General features: G+C 50.3%; 2 protein-coding genes and 1 pseudogene across 2 annotated transcripts; all 3 read left to right on the top strand.

The window, feature by feature from the left end:
• Positions 1 to 6,812: 6,812 nt before the first annotated feature.
• Positions 6,813 to 7,983, top strand: LOC147367145 (olfactory receptor 2S2-like; annotated as a pseudogene).
• Positions 7,984 to 14,884: 6,901 nt separating this feature from the next.
• LOC147367144 (olfactory receptor 13J1-like) lies at positions 14,885 to 16,665 on the top strand. Its single transcript, XM_086414378.1, has one exon. It carries the CDS (start codon positions 15,353 to 15,355, stop codon positions 16,289 to 16,291), a length of 939 nt encoding a protein of 312 aa, XP_086270504.1. The 5' UTR covers positions 14,885 to 15,352; the 3' UTR covers positions 16,292 to 16,665.
• Positions 16,666 to 20,302: 3,637 nt separating this feature from the next.
• Positions 20,303 to 22,709, top strand: LOC147367143 (olfactory receptor 13J1-like). The gene has a single exon (XM_086414376.1). The coding sequence runs from the start codon at positions 20,726 to 20,728 to the stop codon at positions 21,662 to 21,664; it is 939 nt and encodes a 312-aa protein (XP_086270502.1). The 5' UTR covers positions 20,303 to 20,725; the 3' UTR covers positions 21,665 to 22,709.
• Positions 22,710 to 22,725: the final 16 nt, after the last annotated feature.

Below are 22,725 nucleotides of genomic sequence, written 5' to 3'. Positions count from 1 at the left end.
GGAGAGCTCAGCCGCCGAGCAGCAGGCCAGCTCTCCTGCGCCCTGTAGGTAAGCACAGTGCTTGTCTGAGCCCTCAGGTACCCTCCAGTCTGTCTTCCTGCTTCCTCTGCTGGTCAGAACAGAGGCACAGAGGAGAGCAGCGTAGCCCGCAGCCCACAGCTGACCAAGCCCGGGCGAAGCTTCTGCAGAGATGTTCTGCTAGGCCTTTGATGCCATGACAGGAGTTTGGACTTTATGCTGTGGGGACGGGAGTTTACAATCACACTTCCTTTTAGCAGGGTCACTGATTAGACACCATACTTCACCCATGAAACTGCAAAGAATTTTTCTGACATATATCGCTAACTATAGTGCGGTGAAGCAGGTAATGTCATACACAGCTGGTGAGGGTGTGAATAAATTTATATGAGCTTCCTGCCAAGTAAGTTGTGGGTATCAGTCAAGAGACTTGAAAACTTCACACCCTTTGACCGAACACCTCTACTTTTAGGAATTACTCAGAGAAAATTATTACAGGTACACAGATTTGTGTATTTATCTATCTATATGTTATTAGTCACAGAGGTAGTTTTGGTAACAAAAAATTGTAAGACTCATAATGTTTAACTGGGGCAGAATGTGTAAATAAATTCTGGTGGAGCCCAATGATGGATTGTGACACAGCCATTGTAAATCTTATTTTTTGAAGAATAATTGATGAAGGGAAATGCTCACACTGTAATTAACATAAAAAAGGTAGAACAAGTAACTTTGTACTTAATATAATCTCAATTTTTTAAATGATACTTTCTTAAGGATATATGAATAAGTATGTATATAGAAATTCCTGGAAAATTAGGACAAAACATTAACTAACAAATGTTTCCTACAGGTGATGGAGTTACAGATTAATATTGCTTTCTGAATTATTCTTTCCAACCTTGTTCAATACTTCTAAAAGAACATGACTTTGAACTTAAAAGAAGTATTCTTTTTGAGAAATGGAAGATCACGTGGCTCCAGATAGAGCACAGAGGGGAAGCACCCGTGCCTGAGGGCAGGAAGTGAGGAAGCACGGATGGGGCCTGAGCCAGGTGGGCGGTCAGGCAGAGAGCGTGGAGCCGATGTCCTGGGGATATCGGACTGAAGGCAGAGGTGGTGAGGAAGGAGGAGACTGTGGTTTGATGCTTAAGCTTCTGAGGTTTTTGGATGGATATTGCATCACCCTGAGAGACGCCCTGAGAGATAAGGAAGACAAGAGTAGGCTGGAAGTGGCGGGAGGGCTGGGAGGAGCTTGTCTGTGGGCATCCATGGTGGCAAGACGGTCCCGTTCCTCAGCAGTTAGAAAACAAGCGGTGACAGTCTTCCAGTGTTTTATTTCGACCTGTGTTGTTGACAAAAAGATATTCCCAGAGACATATCACAGTTTATTCAGAAAATGTGCAATTGCTGCCGCATTATTTAAGGCTGTTTTTAGTCCTAAGCTCTGTCAAGTTGTCATCGTTTCTTGTGAAGGAAAGAGAAAGGCACGGGAAGGGAAACATGAAAGGGGACCTGCAGAAACTCACACACCCAGCGCAATCACTGACTTCACATCCGTCACAGGGCCCCAGGGCCTCACCCTGTACAGCAATTCCCTTTCCTTAACCTTCCCTGGTGGCTCAGTGGTAAAGAACCTGCCTGCCAGTGCAGGAGACACAGTTTCGATTCTTGGGTGGAAGATCCCCTGGAGAAGGGAATGGCAACTCCAGTATTTCTGTGTAGGAAAACCCATGGACAGAGTAGCCTGGTGCGCTACAGTCCACAGGGTCACAACGGTCACAACACTCACAACAAGAGTCAGACACAACTTAGCGACTAAACTATAACAACAACCTTTCATGCACAGGTTCCCACGGCACTCCTGCCAGGAGACATCCCACTTCATAGCCCCCAAGTTTCAGGTCCAAGGGGCAGGGCTGCAGTGAGACCCAGGCTGCAGTGAGACCCAGTCTTCAGATTCCTGTCCAGTGTCTCTCCTGTGCCCACCTCACCCAGCCAGGCCCTCCTGGGGCAGCACAGGGAACCTGGAGTCTCTGAAGCCACATTGTGCCAAGTCTGCAAACTTGTGTCATTGCAGAGTCTGAACTTTAAATTGGGCAGGGAATACGAGTCCCGGAAGGCAGGGAGCAGGAGACATGCCTACGTGGCAGGGGACCAGGAGGCTGAGCCTCGGGAGCTCGGGGCCTCGATCCTGGCCCACCCCAGCACAGTGTGTCTGCTGGTAATGAGCTCAGCACTCCCTCACCCTGCTCTCCCAAGCCTCAGATCACCTCACCCGGCAGCTGCTCCAACCACCTGCCTGCCCTAATGTCACTGGACAACAGGTAGGAGGCAAGGAAAATCCATCTAGCATGTTGACTATTCTCCTGAAATCTTCTTTAATCATACAGAAACCAGAATACCTGCTTGGAGAACGGAACAAAGTGATACTACAATATCCACTACCACTTGCTGAATACTTACCCTGTGCAAACGTCCGTGCTAACGCCTTTCACTGAATCCTCAAATTCCCCCACAAGGAAATACTATTTTTATCCCTACAGGTAAGGAGGCTGAGACTGAGAAAGCCATTAGCAAGTGGAAGGTCTCAGACTTGGGCTTGGCGGTCTGTCTCCAAAGCCCACACTCACCGTCTCTGCCGTCAGTGTGGAGTGATCCGGGAAACCAGATGAGGGAACTTCTGGGTCATTCTAACAGCAGCTTCTCCTTGTGCTCCTCAACTTCCTTTTAAATCATGTCTGAAGCTTAAAATAAGAATGAAATGGTTCAAACTAGATTTACCAGCCAATGAAACTGACATGATATTTATCTGGGTTGGAAGTTGCTAGAACGATGAAGGAATATTTCGGGGATGGTACAGAGTGTAAGAAACCACATATTGAATGATTCCATTTCACACAAGGAGAAACTCAATGAAGGTCATAGAGCAGAAGGGGAACAAGAACAAGAATCTAACCTGGACCCCTCACTCCCAGTCTAGGGCTCCTTCCAGGGCATCACCTTGCTTCTCAGAAGGGCTAAAAGTGGGGAGAGAATTAGACAGTGATTCTCTGTGAACCTGACTTTCCAGGACATGATGAAATGACAGACCTGTCAAACAGATGCTAGAGTGGTTTCCTGAGTCTACTGCAAAACACCATTGCACCAAAATGCTCTGCAGCATGTCTGGTCGTCCTCCTCTGGGCATTTGTAGGATTACACAGGGTAGCAGGCTGTGGACAGATGGGACACATGTCGCTTCTGGGTTGGACCAGTGACCTGCTGGTGTGAGATTCTCCTGTGTTCTTCCCCAGCTGTGAGAACTGGTGACATCCCAAAGGGAGGAGCCAGTGTCTCTGAGGATGACAACCTGAAACACAGCCCCCTGAAAACCTGCAATGGATATGAAGGGTGAAAACTAAACCTCTGTCCTGCTAAGTCACTAAAATCCTGAGGTTGTGTGTTACTGCAGCAAGACTCTGCTCATCTTTTTTTTCCCACTGTAAGATCTTTTTGATTTTAAACTTTAAGCTTTTTATTTTGTATTGGGGTATAGCAGATGAACAATATTGAGGTAGTTTCAGGTGAACAGGGAAGGGACTCAGTCATTCAGATACAAGGACCCATTCTCCTCCTCCCCCTCCCCACCATCCAGGCTGGCAAATAACATTGAGTACAATTCCATGTGTTGTGCAATACGTCCTTGTTAGTTATCCATTCTGAAAATAGCCAAAACTCAGCTCATCTTGATGGACCAAGAGAGCTACAGTTGCTGTCTGTGGTGCCAGCCTGAGCCCATGTTGCAGTCCAAGCTGGCAGTAACCTGGCAGCATGGTGTTTTTTAGACAGAGTCTTATTTCCTTGGGGTGACAAGCCTACAGCTTCATGGGCTATTCCTGATTTCTGTGAATGTGTTCTGAACAGATGCTTAAATTGAAAGGAAACCCACCTGTCTCCTCATTTAGCTCTTGAGAGGGAGCAGTTGTTCTTGCATGGAGGAGATGGCACCCCCAAAGCTCTCGTCCTTGTGATCACATCCTGTGTGTGCACGTAGGGGAAAGGAGAAGGACAGTGATCTCAAGGTAGGAAATCGGGGATCAGGATTTTAGCAGAAGGAAAGCACTGGATCTTATACAGCAGCTCCTCTGTGGGGCGCTGTGGAGGTTGGGGTAAACTGGACATAGTCCTTTGATTTCCGTGGTTCATAGTCTATTACATAAGAGAGAATGACATGCACAACAAACCGTGCTAATGACTGTGTGAGCATCATGGTGTCAGGATGGTCAGTGCTGTGGAGACGTCTGAGAGGGCAGCCCCAGGGAGGAGGTGGGTGTGAGCTGAGCCTTGGAGGATGAGTATAGAGAGAAAGGTGCTCCAGCCTGAGGAAAGCAGGAGGAAAGGGAGGGGACAGGAGCCGGTGGGGTTTGTCCACCAATGGGGAGTGTGGTCTGCTGAGGTGGGGAGGCATGCTGAAGGTGCAGGAGGTGAGGCGGGTTGAGGGGAGGCCAGAGCCTGATGACAAAGCCCTCCGATGTCCATGCCATTCCCACTTGGTCTCTCTGATGGAGACAAGTTTGGGGAGAGAAATGCAGAGTTAGGTGGTTTCCTACCATTTACTTGCCTGAAAACACCCCCACTCCTGTGTCCAGTGTCGGAATTGGAGGTTATCAGGATTCTTGGACATAGACAAAGGTCTTATACTTGAATCTGAAATGAAGCTGTGGACTTAATCCAGCCACATGAAGTCATAACCTGGGAAAGACCTGCCCTTTTAACTTCTGCTTTCCAGACATCAAGTTTTACTCTGTCTTTACATTCCAGACTCAAAGAGAATCTAGATGTTTCTAAAGCCAAGTGAGAGGAGGGAATAGAATCAAGGTCACCAAGAGAAAGGGGATGCCTGCAAACACTGCGAGGGAAGAAGGCACATAAGCCTCTGCTGTGTCGCCAGCACTCAGTGCATAGTAGGTGCTCCATAATAATATCCTGGATGTGCGAATTAATAAGCCATCACACTCAGGCAGTTATTCACCTGTTTGCCAAACTTCAGCAAGAGAATCCCTACCTTCAAATGTTTGCATGGGTAAGATTTACAGTCAATGACTGATCCAGATTAATCACCTACCCCATATGATCCAGAAACTTCCTTCATAATATCACCCTGATTTAGGCTGGGGGAGGGAAAACCAGCACAAGCTCTGGGGAGAGAGGGAGTCCTGACAGATGCTGGAGGTCTTGTCTCGGAGGAGGGGAGCACTGATCCAGCAGGTGCCATGGTTGAAGGCACAGTCTCTGACCTGAAGCCTTGCCACTAGGTGATTTACCAGTACTTTTTTATGTGAGTCTCATCTGGACTACACAGAATCCCCACTTTTCAAAAGGAAATTGAGGCTCACAGGCCAAGTGACTTGGTCAATATTGGAGAGCTATACTTAGTTATGTAGCTGTCATGCAGTGCTGGGTTTTTGAACTGACGATCTGTTGACTGACTGGCCTTGGAAGCATTCACAGTATGAGGTGCCTGGACAAAGTAGACAGAGTCTGCTCTCAGGAGTGACAGAGGAGCCAGGTGTGCAGCACAAGAACGGGGAGGATGGCCAAGGGCTGTGGGAGGAAGAAGGGAGCAGGCAACTGTGCAGGGGGCAGGTGGGAGAGGAGGAGAGAGGAGCTGGGCTCTGAAGAGGACAAGAAGCATCCCCCTAGTGGGGAGGAGAGGGAGGACAAGCCTTCAAAAGGGAACTTCTTGGGCAAAGGTATAGCTCTGGGGACAGACATGGTTTATTTAGGAAGAGTAAGCTCACCGGCTGATATGAACGATAGATGCAATTCTACAGGAAGAATGAGAGGGAGGAAACCATTGCTGAAGGACAGAGAGGACTCTAACGTTGTCACAGGACATTGGCCTCACGTCCATCAAGGAGTGAAGAGATGGAGGGAGGGATGATTTGATCTTCTGACAAGTTAAAGTTCACTATCAGCTCCTATTTATCCCTAAGAGCAGGGGGTCACCTGGGCCACAAGACAGCTGTCCATCTGACACTTGACACTTGGCTCCCTCCAGACACTGGCATTTCCCAAGGGGCTGAGCCCACCTCAGAAGAGACATGGAGGCTCCTGGGTAAAGACTGTGGCCGCTTCCCACCCTCCCTTTATAGAGCGGGTCAGTGACCTAGGACACCTCTGCCAGATTAGAACCTGAATTTCCCTCCTCTGTAATATTATTGTCAACATTATTTATTCTAAAAAGCTATATGGAGGCCAAGAAGATACTCAACTGGCTTTTATGACCAGAGTTAAAGGTTGTGACCAGTGGCTCTATTGGGATAAGTATGTTCTTGTATATTCTTTTAAAAATCAATGCATTGTCTCTGATCTTAATGAGAGACACCTGAATAAGGCTTGTACATCCTATGCAGTAGAAATGTTCAACCTTTATGCCCAAAGGAATGAGGTGACCATCATTCATCATCCACCTGCCTTCCCAAGCTCATCCCACTTAATTTGAGAAAGAGGAGCAGCACTTGTTATAATTGTGGCATCTTTTGTTCACTTAGTTTTCTTACTGCTATAGCCCAGCACCTAAACACCCTGCACAGGGTAGGCACTGTCAAATCCTCAGTAAGTGAATGAATCTGAAATCCTATGGGCATCATTCAGCCATATGAAGTCATAACCTAGAAAACGTGCTTCCTCTTAATAACCAAGAACACTGCAGATTCAAAGAGCTCAAGAAACAACAATTTATTCTCTCGTCTCCCCTAGGTCAGCCTGGGGAGAAGAGAGAAGAGCTTAGGAGATTAGAATGGACCCAATCTTCTGTAAGTTACACCAGAACGACAAAACTGAGGGGGCTTGCTTACAGACCTGACGTCCACTCTCTCATTATACTGATGGTGAACCTGAGTTCCAGAGGCGGGGCTGACCCGTCCTAGGTCACACATCCATGTTGCTTGGCTCCCAGGCCCATTGGTGCTTAACCAACACCTTCATGGTGCAGATGGGAAAAGAGGGAGAACGAGACGGATGGACAGTGAGACGAATGGGGCAAACCAGACGGTCGTGACAGAGTTTGTCCTGCTGGGGCTACACGACCACCACAACCTAGAGATGGTCCTGTTTGTGCTCTGCCGGGCATCTACTCCGTGAACGTGCTGGGGAACACCCTCCTCATCGGGCTGAACATGCTGGACCCTCGCCTGCACACCCCCATGTACTTCTTCCTCAGCAACCTCGCCCTCATGGACATCTCTGGCACATCCTCCTTCGTGCCTCTCATGCTGGCCAACTTCCTGGAAACCCAGAGCACCATCTCCTTCCCTGGCTGTGCCCTGCAGATGTACCTGACCCTGGCGCTGGGCACCACAGAGTGCGTGCTCTTGGCCATGATGGCGTGTGACCGGTTTGTGGCCATCTGCCAGCCTCTTCCCTACTCAGAGCTCATGAGCTGGCACACGTGCATGTGGATGGCGACCCTGAGCTGGGGGGAAGGCTTTGCCAACTCCCTTCTCCATTCCATTCTCACCTGGAGCCTCCCCTTCTGTGGCCACAATATCATCAACCACTTCTTCTGTGAAATCTTGGCAGTGCTGAAACTAGCCTGTGGGGACATCTGTCTCAATGCACTGCTATTAACGGTGTCTTCAGCTGTTGTGACACTGCCCCCACTGCTGCTCATCTTCCTGTCCTAAGGGTTCATTCTCACTGCCCTCCTGAGGGTGCCCTCTGCTGCCAGCCGGCACAAAGCCTTCTCTACCTGCTCTGCCCACCTCACAGTGCTGGTGATTTTCTATGGGACTACCTCCTTCATGTACTTCAAGCCCAAAGCCAAGGACCTCTACTTGGATAAGCTTCTTGCATTGTTCTATGGGGTCGTGACCCCCTCATTGAAACCCATCATCTACAGCCTAAGGAATGCAGAGGTGAAAGCTGCTGAGCGGAGATCTCCTCTCCAGGAAGATGGCCCGCTTTCCTGTTGTTCTCTAAGTCCATCAGGCAGGTGTGTGTGTGCTGAGTCACTTTAGTCCTGTCCAAATCTTTGGGAACCTATAGACTCTAGCCTTCCAGGCTTCTTTGTCCATGGCATTCTTCAAGCAAGAATACTCGAGTGGGTTGTGAGGTCCTCTTCCAGGGGATCTCCCCGACCCAGGTATCGAACCAAGGTCTCTTATGTCTCCTGTATTGGCAGGGGGATTTTTTTGACCACTAGCGCCACCTGGGGAACTAGTTATACTGTGGCCATGACTTCAAAATTGCAGAGCCTTAAAAATAAAAAGGTTCTTTTTCTTTTTTTTAATTTTTTTTCTTTCTTTTTTTTCTCTCTGCTTAATTTTATTTTATTTTATTATTTTTTAAATTTTATTTTATTTTTAAACTTTACAATATTGTATTAGTTTTGCCAATTATCGAAATGAATCCTCCACAGGTATACCTGTGTTCCCCATCCTGAACCCTCCTCCCTCCTCCCTCCCCATACCCTCCCTCTGGGTCATCCCAGTGCACTTGCTCACTCTCCAAGTCCATCAGATTTTGGACGGGGGATCAACTTCATCTTTTTCATCCTGTGGGCCTCAAGGTGATAAAGCATCTGCCTTATGCACACTGCTGGTCAAATGGCAAAAGAAGAAGAGAAGATGACAAAGCCTGTGTGGATTCTTTCAGCTCCCACTCAGAAATGACCTCCTGCTTCCACTTCTACCTCCTTGGCCAATCATTCAAGGCAAAGGCCAGAGCAGACACCAAGGGTTGGAGATGCACACCTACCCCACTTCTTGAAGGACGGGTAAGACTAAGGAATGCTGAAGAGCCTGGTGACAATGCCACTACCCTACCATCAACCCAGGAGCTACTAGAGAGTTCTAGAGCTTCCATTCTCTGGCCAGCTGTGCCTCACTGGCTGCTTCCAGGTTAATCACCCCAGGGAGCCCTGGTTAGCTGGCTTGTGTGACTCTGGACTGGAGTATCCAGCTAGGTTTCCACCGGCCCTCCAAGAGCTTACTCTGCTCTCAGATTCTGGGTTCAGGTTGAGCACGAGAATCTGGAAGAGATGGAAAGGCAGAGGCAAGGCCGCGCTGAGGTGGTGGAGCCCTCACTTGCTGTCAGTGTAGCCCCTCGGGCTCCTGCCAGGCCACCTGCAGCTGCTGTGAGGCCCGAGCGAAGGGAGCTCCAATCAGAGAGTGCCAGGTCTTCCTGTGGGTCACCAGTGTCACTGAACCCAAGACAATGAGGGCCTGACATGGGTTCCACCGTGTCCTCTTGAGCGCTGGTCTGTCCCCACCTGCCCCATACCCACCGGAGCACAGCTTCAGACGCGACACCAAGCGCAGAGGCCGAGCGTGGCACAGGCTTCTCCTGCAGCTCCCACAAATGACAGCGCTGTTCTCCACAACAAAGCCTTAATCACTCACTGGTCCTGCCTCTTGGCCAGATCCTGGCTCATTCGCCACCCAAGAACCTATGGTGCCTCCCTCTTACACAGAAGGAAGACCACATTCTTCAGCTGAGTCCTTGGGCCCCCAGAAAACAGCCCCCGCTTTGTGAGCCTGATGTTCTACCCACGCTGCACACTACCAACCCCTCTCCACACTGTCGGTACTCCCCACATCTCTGTATGTTGTTCATGCTGTTCCCTGGGGAGATCTGGAACTTTTTTTCAAGCCACCTTAGACACCATCACTTGAACACAGCCTTTCCTAGCTTTTTAAAGGGGCTCTCTCCTTTGGGTCCCACCACACTTTGTTGGCACAGTTTGTTTGCTATGTAAACCTTTCTGACTGATGTTGAGGCTGAAACTCCAATACTTTGGCCACCTGATGCAAAGAACTGACATTTGAAAAGACCCTGATGCTGGGAAAGATTGAAGGTGGGAGAAGAAGGGACGACAGAGGATGAGATGGTTGGATGGTATCACCAACTCAATGGGCATGAGTTTGAGTAAACTCCGTGAGTTGGTGATGGACAGGGAGGCCTGGCATGCTGCAGTCCATGGGGTCACAAAGATTCGCACACGACTGAGTGACTGAACTGAACTGAAGCCCTTCTGCTTTGTGTCCACAATGTTTCATAACAATGTGGGTGCTTCGAAGGCAGGACTCTTTAGGGGCTTGTCTCTGTAGCTCCACAGAGCTTTCCCAACAGAAGGTTATTGAACTGTCACTCAAATACGCAGATGACACCACCCTATTGGCAGAAATTGAAGAGGAACTAAAGAGCCTCTTTATGAAGTTGAAAGAGGAGAGCAAAAAAGCTGGTTTAAAACTCAACATTCAAAAAACAAAGATCATGGCATCCAGTCCAATCACTTCATGGCAAACAGATGAGGAAACAATGGAATCAGTGACAGACTATTTTCTTGGGCTCCAAAAATCACTGTATATGCTGACCACAGCCATGAAATTCAAAGACACTTGGCGACTTGGAAGAAAAACTATGACAAACCTAGACAGCATATTACAAAGCAGACACATTACTTTGCCGACAAAGGTTTGTCTAGTCAAAGCTGTGGTTTTTCCAGTAGTCATGTATGGATGTGAAAGTTGTGCCATAAAGAAAGCTGAGCACCAAAGAACTGATGCTTTTGAACTGTGGTGTTGGAGAAGACTCTTGAGAGTCCCTTGGACAGCAAGGAGATCAAACCAATCAATCCTAAAGGCAATCAATCCTGAATATTCATTGGAAGGACTGATGCTGAACCTGAAGCTCCAATATTTTAGCCACCTGATGCCAAGAACTGACTCATTGGGAAAGATGCTGATGCTGGGAAAGGTTGGAGGCAGGAGGAGAAGGGGAAGACAGAGGATGAGATGGTTGGATGGCATCACCAATGAATGGACATGAGTTTGAGTGAACTCCAGGAGTTGGTAATGGACAGGGAGGCCTGGCATGCTGTGATTCATGGGGTCGCAAAGAGTCAGACATGACTGAGCGACTGAACTGAACTGAGGGCCAGAAGAGACTTGAGTGGAAATGGAGTGTGGCTGTTAATGGGGACAGAGTTTCCCTTAAAGGTGAAACTGCCTATCAATTGTTCATTCAGTCACCCCAATGTCTTTAAATGTATTCACCAAGAGTGGCCTATACATTGACTTAATTGTGCATCCGACCATCCATTCATTTATTGATCCTGTACACGTTCATGGCCCACACTGAGGACTGACCTGTGAGGGTGGATTCCTGGCCCTGAGCCACCTCCCCCAACTTTTGTACACCAATTAAGATCTCTAAGTAGACTCTGTGTAATTGGGTCTTTGGGACATCATCCCTGAAGTACCCCAAAGTTTCTAAGCTGGGTGAATTTCCCCTTCTGCCTCTAAATTGCCTTGGGGATGGTGCGTTCCCCTGGTGCAGGGAGCTTTGAAAGGTCCCTGCTCCCCAGGAGGCTGTCAGCCAGCATGGGGCTGGGAGCTGATCGGGCGGGCAGTCCCTGGTTGCTGACAATGAACCACTGGGCACCCTGCTCAGCCTTGAGCCCACCAGAATCTCCTAGTTCTACCAAACCTGACACACTGCAGAGAATGCGCTGCATTCTAAGTGCTTGGTCTACTTCTCCCAAATTCTAAGAGCTCCACTTAACTGTATCATATTGCAAACACTTCACTAAACTCTACGACAGCCTAGGTGTGTCTTCTTAGTTTGGAAAGCTCCAGTAATGTGAAACTCCGGGTCCTGTCCACTGAGGTTCCCTGGCTAGAGGGGGCTCAGATCTGCTTCTTGGACCTGTTTTCTCCTGATTACAGCCAGTGAAGGTTCCTGGTCTCAGAAACATCTTCCAGGAAACAAGGCACATGGATCTGAAAAAGGCTGAAGGTAAGTAAAAAAATGGTGACATGGGGCAGAGGAAAGGGCTGGGATCAGGAGCCCCAGGGAACTCCTGCAGCCCTGGTTTCCCCTCTAACTCACTGTGCAGCACTGGGCAAACCCCTTCCTTCTTTGAGTTTCATTTCTCCCATACTTGCTGATGGGGTGGTCTTGCTGATCTGCAAGCCCCCTCCCAGTTCAGACAGGTGTCATCCAGGCTAGGAACCGCTTGGATTGAGCAGCCAGCTGCTCACTCCCAATGTGTCTTAGCCTCAGGAAGTGGCAATGGGACAGGAAGAAGTTGGCTGTGGCCAGGCTAGGGGCTTCAGCTTGGCCTTCAGAATCTGGGTGAGGAGGGGAGTGGGAGACCTCCCTGTGGGCTGGTGGGGCTAAGCAACAGGCTGGAAGCCAGTGAGAAAGGTGAGCACCATCCTCCAGGTGCACACACACGGCCATGATGCATACAGGACAGAGGGCTCAGGTGGGCTGGGAGAGGATAAAGGGAGGCTCCCCAGGGGAAGTGGCACTTGAACTGGTTTTCACATAGCATTTGGCCAGAAGATACGCTGAAAGACACTGTGGGCTCTGCAAACAAAGCTCCCTGGCCCAGCTCTGGGAAGCAGAGTCCCACAGCCTGCAGCCACATCGCTCCTCCTGGCTCTTCTTGGCACCCAGTCCAGGAGAGAGGGCTGAGCGGCTCAGGTTCTCAGGTTCTCAGCACTCAGGCCAGAATGCAGATGAAGCACTGAGCAGGTCTGCTCACCATGTCCCGGGTCTGAGCTTTCTTTGTGCTCATGGTTCATCCCAGGCAGAGATTGCTCCCCAAGCGCAGGGCTGCTGCTTCTCCTGTGACATGCCCAGGGCCCCTGCCTGGTCTCCACGCACCTTCTGTGTCCTGCCTGGTCCTCTGAAGCTCTGGCCACAGGTCCAAGGGTCTGCTCTACTGGTTGTGTGTGTGTTTGTGTGTGTGCATGTGTGTGTGTGAAAGAGAACAAGAGTGAGTGCCTGCTGCACATACACTCAAGCAAAGGACTGTACATGCACACATGAGCCTGATGTGGTGTGTATACTCACAGGTGAATGTGTGCACCTGGCTGCCAGTCAAGTGTTTGTGCACACAGGCAGGTAGGTGCCTGTGTGGTGGCCTGTGTGGGCGTATGTATCTTCTGACAGGCGTGTCTGCAGCCATTGACTGCAGACAGTTGCCAATGACTTTAGGGGATAAATTCTGTGGTCCGTTGAACTACGCAAAAGAAGGAGGCCATGGCCTGACCCAGCCACTGGGGCTGCAGCACAGTGCCCACCACCTCTGTGCCTCCCCAACCCTGGCATGCCTCCTGCTGCCACTGCTACTCCGTCCAGGGTGCCTCTCCAGGAAGCCAGCCTGGAGTTTCTCTGCTGAGACTTGAAGGGAGCTCCCAGCTCACGCTCTGCTGACCCAGCAATGTACATAGAAACAGTCAAAGCGAGGGAAGGCCTTCTATCTGAGATCCCAGGGCAAGGCCAGTGCTCTCTTTGCTGCAGAAATGCCCCTTCGCCTCCGAGGCAGCGCGCAAAGCTCGGGACCCCACGTCTGTGCATGTGAGGGCAGAGTCCACAGGGACCCCAGCCTGGGCCTGACTGGGTGCTGGAGGCCCAGGGAGACCCAGAGAGAGTCCACATCAGGAAGGATTTTGTGACGCGTCGAGTGGCCTGACAGCAAAAAGAAAAGTGTGTCTAAGGGAGTAACCTTCCCGTCACTAGAGGCATGCCAACAGAAGCAGGATGAGGCTCAGCTAGGAACTGGAGAGGATTTTTATCAGGGAATGGTTGAGGCTTCCTGGCCTGGAGGCACATGTGTTCTCATTCCTTCCGCTAATGCCTAGCACCCTGTCTGGGGTGTGATAGGATCTCAATCCCTTCTCGATTCTGAAAGCAAGAAACATGGTAGGACTAACAGAAGGAAATTGTCTCCCGCAAGGGTGGCATTGAGAGGACTGGTGCCAAACCCAGACCAGGCTTGAACAGTGTGTCCCACGGGTTCCAAGAGCCCGAAACACGAGGGAAAGTTTAAGTCCTGCTCCTTAGCTGGTGAGTAGATTGGGAGTAGGGGGAGACACTTAGGAGAAAGATGTCCATCTAGGGTGATGAAAGAACAACCAATATTTGGGGTTTAACAGAAGCAAACATCTGCTGTGAGCTCAGTGCAGCTGTCATGCTGTTAGGAGAACAGGATTCTAGACTCATCTTGCCAGGAACCTGCTGTGCAGCCTCAGTTTCCCTACCTGCACAGTGGGAGCTCCAGTGGATTAATCTCTCAGAGCTTATTGCAATTTGATGCCTAGGAGTTCATGAAGCCCAAGGAGCCCTGGCAAAGGTTAAGAGAAAATAGGAGGCAGGCTGAAAGGCCCATCAAACTTTCACTCAAAAACACATCAGTAGTCAGTTCAGTTGCTCAGACGTGTCCAAATCTTTGTGACCCCATGAACTGCAGCATGCTAGGCTTCCCTGTCCATCATCAATCCCAGTGCTTGCTCAAACTCATGTCTCTTGAGTCAGTGGTGCCATCCAACCATCTCATCCTCTGTCTTCCCTGTCTCCTCCCACCTTCAATCTTTCCCAGAATCAGGGTCTTTGCTAATTAGTCAGCTCTTTCCATCAGGTGGTCAAAGTATTGGTGCTTCAGTTTCAGCATCAGTCCTTCCAATGAATATGGTAAAGATCAATTCTGAAGGTCAATCCGCAGTAGCTGATGAAGCAGGACCTATGGGCTCACAGGTGGATGAGCCCCTAATAGGCTCAGATGCCAGGAGCCCTTCCAATACAAAGCATGTGTGCTTCATGCATGGAGACCAGAGCTGACTGCAGAGGCAAGTCCGAGTTTTGCAGGCTGGGAGATAAATGAGACAGGCGTCTCCATCCGTGGGAACAGTATGATACAACTCGACTTCCTGAAAGCCAGGAGGACCCTCAGAGACCATCTAGCCCAGTGATTCTCAAAGTGTGGTCCCCTGACCAACAGAACAGCATCACTCAGACTGAATAAGATAGAAACTGTGCTTTCACAAACTTTCCAGGTGATTCCCATGTAATCCTTACAGGTGCTTCTAAGATTTGAGGACCTTCCATCCAGCTCATTGTTCCCGAAACTGTGCTGCTAGAATACTTATTTGCAGGAGGTTAACGGGTGCTCTGTAAAAGGAGGATCTATGGTCAAATAAGTTTGGGAACTACCTACTCTCTGCATCACTTTCAGAAAGTCACCAATCACAGTGGTGTGTTAATGACTCTGAGAAGTTCCACAGTAAATTCTTTGCTTTTGATTAATCCAACGTTGTTTCAAATTGCTTTTTCAGATTGCCCACATTTCCATTAACACTCTCTTAGAGAAATTCTGACCCACCTCATTCCTTATTTTTCACGTGGATCTATCGAAGATTGGAAGAAGTATGGGGACTGCCCAGAGTTTCAGAGAGAAAGTGTGTCAGGGATCGAAAAGCCCTAGCAATACGCTTCACCCCTGAACCCTGCACCCTCTTTCCCTGCCTCCCAGCCGTGCGTCCCTCCAGAGCTCTGTGATATGGAGCCAGTCAACAGCACAGAGGTGTCTGAGTTCTTCCTGAAAGGATTTTCAGGTTACCCTGCCCTGGAGCACCTGCTCTTCCCTCTGTGCTCAGCCGTGTACCTGGTGACCCTGCTGGGGAACACAGGCATCGTGGTGGTCAGCGTGCTGGATGCCCACCTGCACACACCCATGTACTTCTTCCTGGGCAACCTCTCCATCCTGGACATCTGCTACACGTCCACTTTTGTGCCCCTGATGCTTGTCCACCTCGTGTCAGCCCAGAAGACCATCTCCTTTCTTGGTTGTGCACTCCAGATGTGTCTGAGTCTGTCTACAGGCTCCACAGAGTGTCTGCTGCTCACCATCATGGCCTATGATCGCTACCTGGCCATCTGCCGGCCCCTTAGGTACCCCGTGCTGATGAGCCACCAGCTCTGCTGGTTGCTGGCGGGAGCCGCCTGGGTCTTCTGTCTCTTCATGTCAGTGACTGAGACAGTCATCGCCATGAGGCTGCCCTTCTGCGGCCACCGTGTGGTCAGTCACTTCGCCTGCGAGATCCTGGCAGTCCTGAAGCTGGCCTGTGGTGACACGTCCATCAGTGAGGTCTTCCTGCTGGTGGGTGCCATCTTGCTGCTGCCCGTGCCCCTGGCCTTCATCTGCCTGTCCTACACACTTATCCTGGCCACCACCCTGAGGGTATCCTCAGCTGCCGGGCGCCGCAAAGCCTTCTCTACTTGCTCAGCACACCTGGCCGTGGTGATGCTTTACTACGGCACCGTTATCTTCATGTACATGAAACCCAAGAGCAAGGAGGCCCGTATCTCTGACGAGGTCTTCACGGTCCTCTATGCTGTGGTCACACCCATGCTGAACCCCGTCATCTACAGCTTGAGGAACAAGGAGGTGAAGGAGGCTGCCAGGAAGGTGTGGGGCAGAATACAGACCTCCAGATGAGGGAGGCCAGGGCTCCTACAGGTTAGCAGCTCAGGTCTGCCTTCACCTACAGAGAGGATGGATAGGGCACAGGGTTGGGGGTCTGGAATCTTCAAGCCAGAAAGGCAGCACCACCTCCCACTGATCCTGCCACAGATCCAAGTCACAATTCCACCTTTGTTCCTTCCCCAGGCAGAGCCCTGGGCCAGCTCTCAGCATCAGTCTCCGCTACTTCACCCCAGCCTCCCGGCTGGACTCAAGATTTCAGTCTTGTTCCAGCCAATCTATCCTCCAAGGGTCATCCAAAGCGATATTTGAGAAAAGTCTATTTGATCATGTCTCTTTCTTGGCTAAAACCACTGAATGGCTCCCAGAGCTCTCAGGATGAAATGAAAGGGCTTCGCGGGGGCATTCCAGACCACTGCAGCCTGGCCCTGCTGGACATGACCAATCCCCTTCCCCACCCTGTGCCCCACAGACTCCCTCCTGTCAGCCACACACACCAACCCGGCAGGAGCCTTGTGCGCCCAGCAATACCCGACTCTGTGCCCTTCTTGGTTCTTCCCACAAGGCAGCCCCCAGCCAGCACACAGCTCCCTGTGTAAAAGGACTATCTGATCCTCGAGGCCTGTCCTTTTATTTTTAAAATGTAATTCCCTACGCTACACATGAGGTCCTTGTTGTTTTCCTATTTTACATAGAGTACTGTAAATCTGTTAATCCCCAACTCCTGATTTACCCCTCCCCCACCTCAAGGCCCATCTTGAATGACACCTCCTCCAGGAAGCCTCCCCACTCTGCACCTCTCACTGTGCTCCTCCTGCTTTATTTCAGTGTTGCTCTAAGAGCCAGTAATACGGGATTTCACTCTGTCCCAAGGTCTGGCCCTGCCCAACCCCAAGCCCACACCGGTTTCTCAAATGAACAGAAAATACATCAATGTAGGGCAGAGCCTGGGGTCCTCCCCAAATCTGAGCAGAGCTGAGATGAAGTTCACAGATGACAGGCACAGTCTAGCACCTGGGGAGCTCACAGCAGAGGCAGTGCCAAGGCCCAGCCTCCAAGATTTCCAGCCCAGCCCAGCCCAGGCCGTGGGACGCTGGTCACCGGAGCAGCGGAGGGTCTGGCTTCCTCTGTCGCTTTAGCAGCAGCCGCTCCACTGCCTCCCTGCCGAGCGTCCAGGCTTCATGTGGCCTTGGGGAAACTGCGCTTCACCCGTCTTCAACCCACCTACTAAGACCCTGCCATTTCCACCTCTTCTTGGAGCTCGGCCTCTTCCCAGGTTTGAACACACAGAGGAAACGGACTCAGGCTTGACAGCATCTCCATTCCCTGCCCCCTCTGGCCTCAGTGGTACCATCTTGTGTGATGGGAGAGCTCGGCCGCCAAGCAGCAGGCCAGCTCTCCTGCGCCCTGTAGGTAAGCACAGTGCTTGTCTGAGCCCTCAGGTACCCTCCAGTCCATCTTCCTGCTTCCTCTGCTGGTCAGAACAGAGGCACAGTGGAGAGCAGCGCAGCCCGCAGCCCACAGCTGACCAAGCCCGGGCGAAGCTTCTGCAGAGATGTTCTGCTAGGCCTTTGATGCCATGACAGGAGTTTGGACTTTATGCTGTGGGGACGGGAGTTTACAATCACACTTCCTTTTAGCAGGGTCACTGATTAGACACCATACTTCACCCATGAAATTGCAAACAATTTTTCTAACATATATCGCTAACTATAGTACGGTGAAGCAGGTAATATCATACACAGCTGGGGAGGGTGTGAATAAATTTATATGAACTTCCTGCCAATTAAGTTGTGCATATGAATCAAGAGACTTGAAAACTTCACACCCTTTGACCGAACACCTCTACTTTTAGGAACTAGTCAGAGAAAATTGTTACAGGTACAAAGATTTGTCTATTTATCTATTTGTCATTAATCAGAGAGGTATTTTTGGTAATACAAAATTCTAAGACTCATAATGTCCAACTGGGTCAGAATGTGTAAATAAATTCAGGTAGAGCAAAATGGTGGATTGTGACACAGCCATTGTAAATCTTATTTTTTGAAGAATAATTGATGATGGAAAATGCTCACACTGTAATTAACATAAAAAAGGTTGAACAAGTAACTTTGTACTCAATATAATCTCAATTTTTTAATGATATTTTCTTAAGGATATATGAATAAGTATGGCAACTCCAGTATATCTGTGTAGGAAAACCCATGGACAGAGTAGCCTGGTGCGCTACAGTCCACAGGGTCACAAAACTCACAAAAAGAGTCAGACACAAGTTAGCCGCTGAACTATAACAACAACCCTTCATGAGCACAGGTTCCCACGGCACTCCTGCCAGGAGACACCCCACTTCATAGCCCCCAAGATTCAGGTCCAAGGGCAGGACTGCAGTGAGACCCAGTCTTCAGATTCCTGTCCAGTGTCTCTCCTGTGCCCACCTCACCCAGCCAGGCCCTCCTGGGGCAGCACAGGGAACCTGGAGTCTTTGAAGCCACATTGTGCCAAGTCTGCAAACTTATGTCATTGCAGAGTCTGAACTTTAAATTGGGCAAGGAATACGAGTCCCGGAAGGCAGGGAGCAGGAGAGAGGCCTACATGGCAGGGGACCAGGAGGCTGAGCCTCGGGAGCTCGGGGCCTCGATCCTGGCCCACCCCAGCACAGTGTGTCTGCTGGTAATGAACTCAGCACTCCCTCCCCCTGCTCTCCCAAGCCTCAGATCACCTCACCTGGCAGCTTCTCCAGCCACCTGCCTGCCCTAATGTCACTGGACAACAGGTAGGAGGCAAGGAAAATCCATCTAGCATGTTGACTATTCTCCTGAAATCTTCTTTAATCATACAGAAACCAGAATACCTGCTTGGAGAACGGAACAAAGTGATACTACAATATCCACTACCACTTGCTGAATACTTACCCTGTGCAAACGTCCGTGCTAACGCCTTTCACTGAATCCTCAAATTCCCCCACAAGGAAATACTATTTTTATCCCTACAGGTAAGGAGGCTGAGACTGAGAAAGCCATTAGCAAGTGGCAGGTCTCAGACTTGGGCTTGGCGGTCTGACTCCAAAGCCCACACTCACCGTCTCTGCCATCACAGTGTGGAGTGATCCGGGAATCCAGATGCAGGAACTTCTGGGTCATTCTAACAGCAGCTTATTCTTGTGCTCCTCAACTTCCCTTTAAAATCATGTCTGAAGCTTAAAATAAGAATGAAATGGTTCAAACTAGATTTACCAGCCATTGAAACTGACATGATATTTATCTGGGTTGGAAGTTGCTAGAAAGATGAAGGAATATTTCAGGGATGGTACAGAGTGTTAAAAACCACATATTGAATAATTCCATTTCACACAAGGAGAAACTCAACGAAGGTCATAGAGCAGAAGGGGAACAAGGGCAAGAATCAAACCTGGACCCCTCACTCCCAGTCTAGGGCTCCTTCCAGGGCATCACCTTGCTTCTCAGAAGGGCTACAAGTGGGGAGAGAGTTAGACAGTGATTGTCTGTGAACCTGACTTTCCAGGACATGATGGAATGAGAGTATTGGTGCTTCAGTTTCAGCATCAGTCCTTCCAATGAATATGGTGAGGATGAATTCTGAAGGTCAATCCACAGTAGCTGATGAGCAGGATTTATGGGCTCACAGGTGGAGGAGCCCCTAATAGGCTCAGAGGCCAGGAGCCCCTCCAATACAAAGCACGTGTGCTTCATGCATGGAGACCAGAGCTGACTGCAGAGGTAAATCAGAGTTTTGCGGGCTGGGGGATAAATGAGACAGGCATCTTCATCCGTGGGAACAGTATGATACAATTCAAGGCTTCCTGAAAGCCAGGAGGACCCTCAGAGACCATCTAGCCCAGTGATTCTCAAAGTGTGGTCCCCTGACCAACAGAACAGCATCACTCAGACTGAATAAGATAGAAACTCTGTTTTCACAAACTTTCCAGGTGATTCTCATGTAATCCTTACAGGTGATTCTAAGATTTGAGGACCTTCCATCCAGCCCATTGTTCCCAAAACTGTGCTGCTAGAATACTTATTTGCAGGAGGTTAACGGGTGCTCTGTAAAAGGAGGATCTATGGTCAAATAAGTTTGGGAACTACCTGCTCTCTGCATCACTTTCAGAAAGTCACCAATCACAGTGGCGTGTTAACGACTCTGAGAAGTTCCACAGTAAATTCTTTGCTTTTGATTAATCCAACGTTGTTTCAAATTGCTTTTTCAGATTGCCCACATTTCCATTAACACTCTCTTAGAGAAATTCTGACCCACCTCATTCCTTATTTTTCACGTGGATCTATCGAAGATTGGAAGAAGTATGGGGACTGCCCAGAGTTTCAGAGAGAAAGTGTGTCAGGGATCGAAAAGCCCTAGCAATACGCTTCACCCCTGAACCCTGCACCCTCTTTCCCTGCCTCCTAGCCGTGCGTCCCTCCAGAGCTCTGTGATATGGAGCCAGTCAACAGCACAGAGGTGTCTGAGTTCTTCCTGAAAGGATTTTCAGGTTACCCTGCCCTGGAGCACCTGCTCTTCCCTCTGTGCTCAGCCGTGTACCTGGTGACCCTGCTGGGGAACACAGGCATCGTGGTGGTCAGCGTGCTGGATGCCCGCCTGCACACACCCATGTACTTCTTCCTGGGCAACCTCTCCATCCTGGACATCTGCTACACGTCCACTTTTGTGCCCCTGATGCTTGTCCACCTCGTGTCAGCCCAGAAGACCATCTCCTTTCTTGGCTGCGCAGTCCAGATGTGTCTGAGTCTGTCTACAGGCTCCACAGAGTGTCTGCTGCTCACCATCATGGCCTATGATCGCTACCTGGCCATCTGCCGGCCCCTTAGGTACCCCGTGCTGATGAGCCACCGGCTCTGCTGGTTGCTGGCGGGAGCCGCCTGGGTCTTCTGTCTCTTTATGTCAGTGACTGAGATAGTCATCGCCATGAGGCTGCCCTTCTGCGGCCACCGTGTGGTCAGTCACTTCGCCTGCGAGATCCTGGCAGTCCTGAAGCTGGCCTGTGGTGACACGTCCATCAGTGAGGTCTTCCTGCTGGTGGGTGCCATCTTGCTGCTGCCCGTGCCCCTGGCCTTCATCTGCCTGTCCTACACGCTTATCCTGGCCACCACCCTGAGGGTACCCTCAGCCGCCGGGCGCCGCAAAGCCTTCTCTACTTGCTCAGCACACCTGGCCGTGGTGATGCTTTTCTATGGCACCGTCATCTTCATGTACATGAAACCCAAGAGCAAGGAGGCCCGTATCTCTGACGAGGTCTTCACGGTCCTCTGTGCTGTGGTCACACCCATGCTGAACCCCGTCATCTACAGCCTGAGGAACAAGGAGGTGAAGGAGGCTGCCAGGAAGGTGTGGGGCAGGATACAGACCTCCAGGTGAGGGAGGCCGGGGCTCCTGCAGGTTAGCAGCTCAGGTCTGCCTTCCCCTACAGAGAGGATGGATAGGGCACAGGGTTGGGGGTCTGGAATCTTCAACCCAGAAAGGCAGCACCACCTCCCACTATTCCTGCCACAGATCCGAGCTCACAATTCCGCCTTTGTTCCTTCCCCAAGCAAAAGCCCTGGGCCAGCTCTCAGCTTTAGTCCCCGCGTCTTCCCATCAGCCTCCCTGCTGTCCTCAAAATTTCAGTCTTGTTCCTCTCAATGTATCCTCCAAGGGTCATCCAAAGGGTTATTTCGGAAAGGTCTATTTGATCATGATTCTCTTGGCTGAAACCCCTGAATGGCTCCCAGAGCTCTCAGGATGAAATGAAAGGGCTTCACTGGGGGCATTCCAGACCCCTGTAGCCTGGCCCTGCTGGTCATGACCAATCCCCTTCCCCACCCTGTGCCCCACAGATTCCCTCCTGTCAGCTGCACACACTAACCCGGCAGAAGTTGCGCCCAGTAATGCCCGTCTCTGTGTCCTTCTTGGTTCTTCCCACAAGGCAGCCCCCACCCAGCACACAGCTCCATGTGTAAAAGGACTGCCTGATCCTCGAGGCCCATCTTTATATTTTTAAAATGAAATTCCCTAAGCTACACATGGGGTCCTTGTTGTTTTCCTATTTTACATAGAGTACTGTAAATCTGTTAATCCCCAACTCCTGATTTACCCCTCCCCCACCTCAAGGCCCATCTTGAATGACACCTCCTCCAGGAAGCCTCCCCACTCTGCACCTCTCACTGTGCTCCTCCTGCTTTATTTCAGTGTTGCTCTAAGAGCCAGTAATACGGGATTTCACTCTGTCCCAAGGTCTGGCCCTGCCCAACCCCAAGCCCACACCGGTTTCTCAAATAAACAGAAAATACATCAATGTAGGGCAGAGCCTGGGGTCCTCCCCAAATCTGAGCAGAGCTGAGATGAAGTTCACAGATGACAGGCACAGTCTAGCACCTGGGGAGCTCACAGCAGAGGCAGTGCCGTGGCCCAGCCTCCACAATTTCCAGCCCAGCCCAGGC

This window comes from Bos grunniens, chromosome 8, assembly GCF_055505025.1.
Source record: "Bos grunniens cultivar Pamir isolate PY7600 chromosome 8, Bosgru_T2T1.0, whole genome shotgun sequence".
Classification (NCBI taxonomy): domain Eukaryota; kingdom Metazoa; phylum Chordata; class Mammalia; order Artiodactyla; family Bovidae; genus Bos; species Bos grunniens.
Note: the sequence above shows the minus strand (reverse complement) of the source record. Positions and strands in the feature narration are given on the sequence as shown.